The sequence below is a fragment of the Sitophilus oryzae genome, unplaced genomic scaffold (assembly GCF_002938485.1).
Source record: "Sitophilus oryzae breed Bouriz unplaced genomic scaffold, Soryzae_2.0 scaffold_577_pilon_pilon, whole genome shotgun sequence".
NCBI classification, from domain to species: Eukaryota; Metazoa; Arthropoda; class Insecta; order Coleoptera; family Curculionidae; genus Sitophilus; species Sitophilus oryzae.
The window spans coordinates 866,324-878,711 of NW_022147170.1; the positions used below are offsets into that span (position 1 = coordinate 866,324).

General features: G+C 31.8%; 1 protein-coding gene across 1 annotated transcript; it reads left to right on the forward strand.

Annotated features, from left to right (window-relative positions):
• The first annotated feature begins 895 nt into the window (after positions 1 to 895).
• Positions 896 to 11,849, forward strand: LOC115887567 (fatty acid synthase-like). The gene is made up of 4 exons (XM_030907024.1): positions 896 to 1,025; positions 7,936 to 8,124; positions 8,375 to 8,614; positions 11,785 to 11,849. The coding sequence occupies exons 1-4, from the start codon at positions 896 to 898 to the stop codon at positions 11,847 to 11,849; spliced, it is 624 nt and encodes a 207-aa protein (XP_030762884.1).
• Positions 11,850 to 12,388: the final 539 nt, after the last annotated feature.

The window sequence follows — 12,388 nt, forward strand, 5'->3', positions numbered from 1 at the left end:
CTTATTGTTCCTCAAATTAGTATTAATATGTACCTAATTTTTATTTAACATTTGTATAACATAAACAAAAAGCAAAATAAGGTATTAGGTATCACTTGATTTGTTTTAAGAATTATAGGAATAAACGTTCATGTTTTTTTTGTTAAAAATAAAAGCAATTACCAAATGTCTCCTTTTATCTCTTTTTTTTAAGAAATTAATAAAAAAAATAATAGTATTTGCTTAGTTACGTGCAAAACTCAATATAGAGAATATTTTTGCAAGAATGTGGCCACAAATGGTAGTAAATGTGGCCACATTTGGCACAAGGTGGCCACAAATGGGAAAAATCGTATGTTTTCATAAAATGTTTATTTTCTGTTTATTAAGAATACAGATCTTTACAATAAAAGCAGATTTTGAAAGAAAAATGTTTGAAGAAGCACCAAAAATTTTGGTTTATCTCCAAAATTAACTACAAATCATTTTTCTGATAAGTCAAACTCTAAAAATCCCTTAATCTGGCCACAACCGGTGCTTCTACCCTACTAATGTGCTAAATCTCTAAAAAGTTATGGGGTGAGCAAAAGTACTTCCCACTGCGTTTTTTTTCCTTTAGACTCTTTTGAGATACACCTGGTATATTAATTTAAATTCTTTCAAAATAGTCAAGTGAATTTAAATTGTTTTTATTTTCATAAAACCTTGAATTTTGGTTTTTGATAATATAGAATATAGACAGAATTTATAATTAATTAATACATATCTATTGTTAATCTTATTTTGGATTAAGTAAAAAATAGCCCGAAAAAATATTTCCATATTTTTGGTTTGTCTAATAGGTATATAAGGAATTGAAAAACATAAGTGCTGGCTCTTTTTTATTTTGGTATTAGTTATATACTTTTGTGTTAAAATGTCTGAAGAAATTGTAATATCTGGTATAGCCGGAAGGTATCCAGAATGTGACAGTTTTAATGAATTTAAGGAAGCTCTATTTAGCGGCAAGGATTTGATTACTGAAGATAACCGAAGATTTGAACCAGGTAAAGTTATTGTTTATAATAGGAAAAAAATAGCGTCAAATTACCTTGGAAATGATGATCGATGACTTGGAAGATGCTTTCTTTCTCTTGCCGATTCCATATTTGTAGGGAACATCAGTTAAGGTCAAGCGAATTGAGAATATAGAATGAGTGGAAGAGGGGTTAAGCACCGCGACCTTAAAGGTCTATTATCAATTATTATGCCCCCTTTCTTGAATTATAATTCATCATACATGGGGATCTTCTTGTTATAGTGGGGACGGGGTATTTTTCATCCTCCTCTGACAAAAACTATTCATCCTCCAAGAAGTGGACATCTATCCTGTAGAAGGGTATACACTATACACCCTTCTACAGTTGGGGTTTAGCTCTCCGTGCTCTTCACAATCAAGGAGCTTACCTCCCGCTCAGGTACACTTGAGGTGGAAGCTGGAAAATCGGTCTCAATTTTCTCCATATTTTGGTCTCTCCTTAGACCTGATACCGGTGTTGTTATAGGTCTATAATAAATTATATATCTCTTTCTCTATTGCCTCTATGGATTTGAGGTCAATTCCTATTGTGACGACCTGACCATGGCCCTCCTCCCTCGAGTTGAAGACTCGCCATCTCGATGTCCTTACATTTGAATTCTGGCAAAGCTGGTGATACACCGCAGGGTTATCGGTCCATTTCTACAGAGCACCCCATGTTGTAATAAGGGAGACAAAAATACAACCTGGTTTTAGGCTTTTGTTGAGGTTATCTCCTCTTGGTCTGGGCGGTTAAACTAAGACCACCCCTCGCCTTCTGCCCGTGATACATGACCACAGACGATCTTTGGTATGACGGATAAGGTAGTCCCATCCGGCATCGTTATACGTCTTGGCGCAATTCCCTGACCACGACACTAAAGCCAGGGATAAGGCAATAAGATGCTCTTTAGACCCAGCTAAAATGCCAGAGGGGATTCCCCTTAGCATCTGATGATTAAGAACATTTAAAGATAAGCCTAAAATAATCAATAAATTAAGAAGAAACTGTCACACAAGACGTTACTTTGAGCGAGTATTTCTGATAATTATTATTATGTGAGATACGTCAGAAATGGCTAAATGTCAGTGGCTTTGACTATGCTTTGAGTTTTTTGCTCTTATACTGATAACCAGATTTCTTCGACTTCTTTTTCTAGTTTGACGTATTTTACTTAAATTAACTATATTAAGATGCATTTCTGTCAGAGAAACTTAATAGTAAAATTTTGGGTCAAAGCGCCCCTCCGTGTTTTTAGTGGAGACTACGTTTAACCCAGCGCCTTCGCCTTTTCTGCTGTAAATGTTTTTTATGTCTATATCTGAATTCAAAGGATTTATTTTTAAAGTAACTACTGATATATTAGTATATCAGAGTAACTTTAATAAAACATAAGAATATATATATTTTACAATTTATTTTTTTATTTATTTTACAGAGTTTCATGTAAATGATCGTAAGTCGACTGGCTGTCTAATGAATAGACCGAGATTAATACATACCATATATTTTTCTTTTATCTAAGATACATACCTTATCGTCTTTTGGAAACACGTATATTTTTGCAGTTTTGTTAGTTTCTTTGCAAGATGCAACACAACAAGAAAACACCATTTTTACAGTTAATAAATAATAAAACGATTTCTGACTATGATATTTAAAATTTAGATAGACAGAAAATTAAAAAACAAACGAGTATTTGCAAACGCAGGCCCAAATTCAATAAAAATCAAAATGTTTCCTGCTAAAATCAAGCCATTTTCACTGAAAAGGTATTTTTTGATTTATCAGCAGTCATTGTCAAGTTGACAATATACAGGGTGTTTTCGAATTAGCCTAAAAAATTATGGTGTGATTCCTCATGTGTTCTTAAAACAATTTTTATATAATCACTGGGTCTAAAGTACTTCCTTTCTGATCTACAGGGTATTAAAAATTAAAAAAAAATCGATTTTTTTGCTGAACATAAATGGTACACCACTGCTTTTTTAAAGAAAATATATTTTTTTTTGACTGGCCATCCTTTCTCAACAAAATTGATCTTTTGCGTTTTTCTTGTTCATCAAACGGTTGTCGAGAAAAAAATAAATATACTTATTAAGAGCCCGCCTTAATTCGTTTTCTAACGATTTTTTATTTTTTAGATTAATTAGGAAACACCCTGTATTTTGCACAGGCAACCAAATAAACTAGCACAGGCAACCAAATAAACTAGCAACCTCTAAAAATTATTTTTCCTACCACTAGCCACATACCGTGTTTTTAGTGCGTACTAAATTATTTTATCAAAATTTCACCATATGTTTCCAGGCAATGGTCCGAATTATGTAACTTTGACATAAAAACGTTAGGCTTTCAAAGCGGTGAGCGAAAGTATGCGATTAGCGGAACGCCAAGCAGTCGATTTTGGTATTCTCGTTGCCGTGCGAATCGTTTTCTGGATACGCGTTAACAGCATCGCAATTTCGCAGGTATCTAATATATGTGAATAAATCCTGAATAAAACAATGAAAACTGTCAATGTTACGTGAATTTCATAACCTATTGTTGAGTTATATCAACCTATTTTTCTATGGATATGTTATTATTCTTATTATACGAGGAAAATGTTGAAAACGCTTCTCAGCATTTTCGATGTTTTGAACAATATTTATAGCTGCCAAGTCGTAAATTATCAATTACTTATTGAGAAGTTTATAGAAGAAGTAGTCATTTTCATTAAGGAGCAAGATAACGCACAAAATCATAATTTTTTCGATTCGACAAGCAAAACGATCCTTTAAGGCAACCGTTTTCAAAAAGTTTAGCGCAATCAGTAAAGACGCCAAGCGCGTATGAGGATACCCAAATCGGTAGTAAAGTGCGCACAACTCGAAAATTAACGTCATATACCCTGAGCGTCTAAAAGCGCTTAACGTTTTCTAAGTTACAGAATTCGGGCCCTGTTACACATTGAGCTAATTTTTGTAAGGAAATTCTCATTTACCTAATATTTTTACTTGAACTCGAAGTAAGCCTTTGATAACATTTAATTAGCCATTTTTGACCTATCCGAGTCATGATACAAAGAAAACAAGGTATGATATTGCGCAGGTTGGTCACTACGTCACAAGTGATAAACGACACTATTGGTCGGCAAGCTCCTCGAGCCAATTTCAAATTGTCAAACAGATGACACATAATAAACATGTATAAATGTGACATAACTTTTCAAATGTCAAGTTATATGATTTGACATAACTTTTGAGGTTATGTCTTAATTCTTCCTTATTTTAGGTCTTTTTTTATTAGTGGCAATAAAGGTGGCAATTGAACAATATGGATATTTGTTTGTATGACATAAAATGACGTCACAGGTGATATGCGCAAACTGAACGAAATTGGAGCCGCTATCGATCATAACTTGTTTTCTTTGTACCATGTATCTGAGTCATCAGCACAAATATCAAACTCGTGCAAAGTAATTTCTTGTGTTACAGTTTCTTCTTAATTGTTTAATAATTTTAGGCGTAATTTTTAACTATTTTGCAATTTTCAAAATCGAATTATGAATGATTTGTGTGTTGCACTGCCGACTTGGACATAGGAAATCCCATGTAAATTTTAACTACATACTGCTCTGGCATATTTGGAAAATGTACAGAAAATAAATCCTTTACAGTCTGTAGACTTTTTCCTTCATAATACAACTAAACCATGTTTTTTCCCTTTAGTTGTGTTATTCATACTTACATTTATATCATATCTAGTAAGCCAATATAATATTAAAAAAAATAATTTATTAGAAGAATTATTTTTGACAACATTAAAATAAATTTGATATTAAAAGATTGAATTTGTAGGTGGCATGTTTTTTATTCTATAATCAGGCCAGTATTAATTTTTTGATTAATTTAGTATTTTTGTATCTCTCATAACTCAAGAACGAGTTCGTATAAATCAAATCTATATAAATCTATATAATCAAACTAATTCATAATTTTTAAAATTTACATGGGATTTCCTATGCCCAAGTCGGCGAAGCAAAAGTCTGTATATTTGGAATTTGATGGAAAATCTCATCGCTACTAATCCGAACAAGCAAAATAATCTTTGTCGCTACAAAGCATTTCGCCGCAATTTTTTGAAACTCATAAAGTCAAGGGCGCACGACGCCCTTGACATAAACAAAAATAATAACTTAATTATTATTTTGAATCATAAATACACTGATATCGGCCTTAATAAATAATGTATGTAATTAACTAATGATGAATAGTTTATTAGTCTGTTATGTTTACTATGCGAGTATTGTAAAATATGGGGTTCTGCAAAAGGTTCACTATTTTTGCGTATTTTTAATTACTGTGTATTTATTGTTGTGCTTATTTTATAATATTTATTGCATTTTATAAACTCTGACCTTGTGTAAGGATACTTCTATTTTAACATACCTACAATAAATGATTATTTGATTTTTGGGGAACCCTAAAATATGTTTGATTTAATTGGGATTTTAACACGCTATTTTGTGACAATAGACAAATTTTGGCACACTACCCCGCTTCAAATTTTAAAAAAAGTGAATTTTCGCTCCACCCTAATGGACACTCATCTAACTACTCTAATAATTTATTTACATCGTTAATGTCACATATCGTCGGTGAAATGTGATAAACTGCTAACTCCATTATTCCTAATTTGACAGTAGAGCAAAAAAAAAAACGGTACAAAAAAATATTTACATATGTAGGAAGTATTTTCATGCGTTAATATGATAAAGAGATAAAAATTTTATTTGCTGTGCGTGATTTTATTAAATTTTTATTACTTTTCTCCTTATTTTTTTAATTTTTATAAGAGTTATGTATTAGTCCTGGAAAAATGTTGAAAAAAGAACTGATTAGGTATTATGGAAATGCTTGTACAAGTAAGTAATGGGGTTATTTAAACCATTTATAGCACGCCGATGAATTGCTCGTATATAGAGAATTTCGTTTACCCTTTACGGATACTCCGTATTTACAGAATGGATCGACGCAGGCTCGCACTGGCCATATTTTATATGTATATAACTATTAGGCCCCAGCCTTCGCGGGCCCCCTTTATAGTTCATTATTTATTCTGAACAATATTTGCTTTTCATTGCATTATGGCATTTGCATTGCATTGGTTTACCTTGCATTAGGGTAGTTCCCTGATTTCTATACAGGGTGAGTCTTAAATAAGTGCAAAAATTTTCAGGGCTGATAAATCTCGATAAAAGAAACATATTATTTTCTTTTTACGGGTTTTTCAAATAAATTCAAAACAACCGATTTATATCACTTTTGAAATTTTTGGATTTTCTTTTTTGTAAATTCAATCTACTATCTATGTTGCCATATTATAAACAAAGTATGTTATTAAACTAAAAATTAAAAAAAAATCAATTTTTTTTAATTCCAAATTTTTTTCTCAATTTTTTTCAAAAATCGTGTTTCTTGGATCGAAATATACTACTCCTAAAAATATTTGCACTTATTTAAGACTCACCCTGTAGATAATAGGGAAAAATTGCAAAATAAAAACACTAGGGAAAAATTGACCAAAACGTAAAGCGAAAAAGTACGCATCCGTGTGTTTGCTTTAGCGTGATCGTAACGGAAATTATGGAGATAGCAGCATTTCGGTGGCTATTTCAGATCACTGGGAGTTAGCAGATATTATTGAGTTAAAATAACAAATTTTCTTTAATGGGAAAAAATGTATTTGCTTTCCCTACTTATAGAGTATTTTTTTCTCTTTCTAACGGTATAAAAAACTTACTAACCTAAAAAATGGAGTTAGCAGGTTATCACGTTTCACTAACGATATAGTAAATTTACGAGAGAACAATTTTATCGACATCCCCTGCTACAATATTTCTCTGTCCCTACCACTGAAGGTATTTTTGAAGCGAAACTTCTTTGGGAGTAAAAATTCAAGGCCGTGACACACGAGCTAGCGTCAGGAAAAGTGGTAACGTTGATTTTTTGATCTTGGAACGTCATAACTCGGGCCCTATGTAAGCTAGGGGGCTGAAACTCGGAGTAAATATAGAGTCTCTTCGAGCTTCATCTTTTCATGATATTTTGACGACGTTTTGTGTGTTCCATGATCAATAAATCCAGTCAAAAACTTATCCAATTTAAATGAAATTTAGTATGTCTCTAGATTGGGCCAAGGCCAACTTTACTGTATACGACACGTGTCACTGTGACAGTTAGTTTGGACGTGAAAGCTGATGTCGTAAAAGCTGATGTCGCCCGATCGCGACCAAATTTGATGGATAGGCTATGTGAGCGACGACTCGACGGTGCACAGGGTCCCATCCTGCAAAGTTGGATACGATGTTTCGTTTATATCTTCATCAGGGTGGGATTAAGGATTTGTATTGAAGAAAAATGTGGATCGATTTCGGCATAATTGGGGACTGACTACAAGGTGACGCCCGATGACCCTACAGATGACGTTTCCAATAGTAACAGCATTCCTGGCAACAAATAAAGTTCCTACTGGCAGCGTTAATACAAATACGATTATACTGTATTAATGTTGATACTGTATTATATTATTAATAAATGCAATATTTATTTTTAAAATGCGACAAATTATGCTAAATTCAGTAAGAAATAAAATTATCTATATACCACGGGGATTAAAAAGTGTTAGGTAATAATCTCAGGCAATTCTTGTCTAGAAACGTTGCCCTCAGTAATTAACACCTTTATAATTCCCTTAATACGTACGTTACTATATTTTTAAAGTATTCATTACATTAGGTTTTTATCAGACAAGTCTATTAAACACTGTCAAAATTAAAAACCCGTTTTTTTCTTCAAAAAATGAATTTGCCACACAAATACAGATATTATTTATTTACATCCATGTTTACTAGGTACTTACAATACCCCCAAAAGGACTGGAAAAATCAATGGTGTAGAAAATTTTGATGCATCCTTTTTTGGGATACCACCTAGACTAGCGAACTTTATAGAACCAAGACATAGAATTGTGTTTGAAACGGTTTTTGAAGCCATGGTAGATGCAGGTTATAACCCTAAAGAATTCAGAGGTACAAACATGGGTACGTTGCGTTATAATTAGTATCAGAAGTAAGATTACTCTTCTGATTTTGCTTCTACATATTATTTGCTCTAATCTGCGTGTTTTATTTTGCTTTTATATTATTGTTTTTATTTTGTTTTTATTGCTCTAATCTCTTAAGTGCAAATAAAAACAAAATATAACGCAAAAAATAACGAAGAGAATAATAATATTAAAAAGGGCTTATAAACATTATTTATTTTTCTCTAGGAAATTAAATTTGTTTTTAGGTGTTTTTGTTGGCTGTAGCAATTTTGGTGCGGAAGAAATTTACTCTGATGCAGATAATACATTTGGATACTCAGCTTTTGGCTGTGTTATCTCACAATTAGCCAACAGAATATCATTTTGTTTTGATCTGAAAGGACCTAGTTTTACCATAGATACAGCGTGCTCGTCTAGTTTTTATGCGTTAGCAAATGCTGTTAACGCGATTGAGAGTGGTCGAATTGATGCAGCTATTGTAGCAGGTTAGTAGTTTAAGAATTGGATATTATTGGCTTAGCGCATTTTCCGCCGGTGCTGCCACCATCGGAGAATATCGTAAACAACTAGTATATAGGCTTGGTGCATTTCAATTGATTTCAACTAATTCCGACAGCAGCGCTTCAACGGCAGAAATCATAAATTATCAGTGTGTATTTCACGCTGCCGCGCCGTCATATTGATCGCATTGAGATAATATTGAAATCGTGGCTTTGTCATATTGAAGTATTTTAGTTTTTTGCTAGTGCAGTAATTGAGACTATAAAACAATCAGGTACAAACGAATAGAACAATCAGGTACGTTTCGGATAGTAAAAAATAAATGAAAAACAATTCGAACTAGGCGTCGCGCATCGTGTTGTATTGTGGCAATTTCAAATATTAATAAAATTACCGAAAAAAATGTTAACGCATAAAGGAGAGCGTAATTAGGGCGTAGATGGCAATAACATTCAATAACTCAACTTTTCCGGTTATTCAACTCTCCCGAAACAACATTTTATAGCTTCATGGTTTCTCTCACTGATTTGATCAAAAGCAAAAATGGATTCAATCAGTTCGACGGAACAAGTGAGTAAACAAAGTGCTCGTTACACAATCAAAATATTAAATAGACTTATACTATGAGAGGATAAAATATAATTTGTGTGTGTGTATGTGTGACCATATTTGTGACACCTTGTGTGTGCAGTAGTAGTATTTGTGACATACGTCTCAATTATGGTATACATACACGCGTATACCACAATTTTCTGATAGCAAATTCGATATCCTCGGGTCAAAATTAGTCTGGTCGGCTAGATCCGAAAAATTACGTGTGTAAGTTTCCACAAATAATAATATTTATTGGTATCACACACTTTCAGAATTGTGGTAACCTAAAGTTCCCTGTATCGCAGCGCCATCTACATTTTTATACACACTCATATTTGTGGTAAATCCGGCGTTTAGATGCGTACATTCCCGAAACGTACCGATTCAGAATACACACCATATTTAATTTCTATTCTTTTATGTTTTCTGTTGCGTTCCAAATTTTTAAGAAATATTTGGGAATGTCTGTACATTCCCCCTGTGGTGGCGCCTCTCATACGCCGCGGAGGCTCTAAGGAGAACGACAGTTTGTATTGAAATGAAATTCTGTGAGCATATGTAGTTTAATTCAGAGCACTTTTTAAAAATATAGAGACTTCTACAGGGTGTCCCCAAAAAAAGTTACATATCAAAGTTGTATTTTTTGTAATGTATTATATATGTATGTACCCTATATATTAATCGATTTTCGGATTCTGGGAGAAAAATAAAGGTGAGTTTTATAAGAGAAGTATATGACTAAAATGTAAGGTTTTTAACATATTTAATATCTTCTAGAAATAATTTTTTTTTAAATTACAATAAAAGTTACCTAAATTGGAATTTACCTGGTATAGCCTAATATATAGTTAAATTAACTATTGTACTTTAAATCAAATTAAAACTTGATCCAAAAAGTTATACAGGGTGAGACAAAATTAATATTGAACACTGGTCACCTTTAAAAGAATGTTACTCTTTTATTTTAAATGGAAAACCCAATGTATTATTCAGATATTCAATGGAGAATTCATGTCTCTTCAAAATACTATTAAGGTTGCCTACCCCTCAAACAAAAGATTTTCCTAGATATTTTCATTTTACATGATTTGATCTAAAGTAGATCTTTATTATTTAGGTGTAAAATAGCCACCTAGATAAAATCTAGGTGGCTCTGATATAATCTGACGTTACTTCAACATAGCTGTCTAATTAATCAAACTTTAACAACTAGTTATCATTTTGTGTCAGTTAAAACAAAAAAATTTCTCAGAAATTTACCGAAAATGCAAACTTATCCTACATCAGAGAGAATTGATATCATTCTATTAGTTGGTGTTGTTAAGTTAGGTTGTATTTGCAGTGTGCATTCACCAATTAATATAATACTTAAATGTTTCTGATTTTATCAAGTCTGGTTTTTTTATAAGGGATATGTTAAAGACAGTGTTTACAAAACTCGACCGAACTATTGTCGACAACATGAGAGAAATCATTGTAGCTGCTCTTCTAGGCAGAACTCCACATATGCCTTTTTAAATGAAAAGATCCTTTTGGAAAGACAATTATTTTATGCAGTTAGTAGTATGCAAACAGGAAAGGAAGCATTTTGAGCATTTGATTTCATTTTTGTCACATAATTATAGGTTTATGTCTAGTTTTAATTCTGTCATAATTAAAATATGTTTTAAACGTGTATCTTTTTATTACCGTTGAGTATTTTACTCTACAATCTTTAATTTTTGTTAAATTAACAAAAGGTAGTATCACACAGCCACCCTAGATTTCTTCAAATAATAAAGATTTACTGATGTAAAATCATAAAAAATAAAATATCTAAGAAAATATTTGTCTAAGGGGTTGGCAACCTTAATAATATTTTGAAGATATACAAATTCCCAACTGAACACCGGGAAAATATGCTGGATGTTCCTTTTAAAATAAAGGAGTAACTTGCTTTTAAAAGTGGCTAATGTTCCATATTAATTTGGCTTCACTGTATAACTTTTCGAGTCAAATTTCAATTTGGTTTAAAATATCAGGCTATACAAGATCAACTAAAATTTAGGTAGCTGTTATCGAAATTTAAAATTCTTCGTTTTCAAAAAATGTGAAATATGTCAAAATCCTTAGATTCTTTAATAAAACTCACATTTATTTTTTATTTGCTAGAATCCAAAAATCAATTAATATATAGGGTGTTCCGTTAGAAAAAAATGTGAAATATGTCAAAATCCTTAGATTCTTTAATGAAACTCACATTTATTTTCTATTTGCTAGAATCCAAAAATCAATTAATATATAGGGTGTTCCGTTAGAAAAAACATAACTTTGATGCCAAAATCTCATTTCGATATAAACTACCGTTCTCCTACCGGCGTATGAGAGGAGCCATCCTGTATAAGGTAGATTTTCAATCATTTAGCTGCGCATGGACAAACACAAATGCATTTTTAAGTGGAGCACCCCGTATTTTGATATATTATGATTTTAATTAAAAATAAGTATTATTCATTTAACTTAATATTATGAATAATTGTACTCTTTTTAATTAATTACATTTGAAAATTGACATTTTCAGATTTTGAAAAGCAGTTCATGTCCTTGCCTTATGAAAGACTTTTAAATAATGATATAAGAACATAGACACAACCTGGTTTGGCTGTTAATATTTAATGGTATAGACAAATCTAAAAAATACTAAAAAAATATAATTTTCAAACATGAATAATTCAAAAGTAATTGAATCAGTGTATGGTACGTTAAATGAAAAATTACAAAAAAATTCGATTAGAATCAAATCAAAAATTTTTTTTATAATCAATATCTGCTATGAGTTTCTCCATTTAAAACAATTCAATTTTGATCGGTTTTATCTTGTCTTTCAGGTACTCCTTTGTATAAATATAAATGCGCAAAAAAAACTACATAGTAAATCCTAGAATATTTAATAAAAATATATATAGGGTGTTTCTTAATGATATAGTTGGGTTCGCGAGGAAAATTATTGGTTAATTTTAAGAAAAAAAACTTCACAGGAAACTAGTTCCTAAACCTATCAGCTTGATAACTGAGATACAGAGTGGACAAGGTTCCTAGAATCGTTTTGGCGGAAAATTAACTCAAGAGTCGCTTCTAAATCTCATTGAGGAACACCCTTATATCATAATATTTTGTTTTTGTAA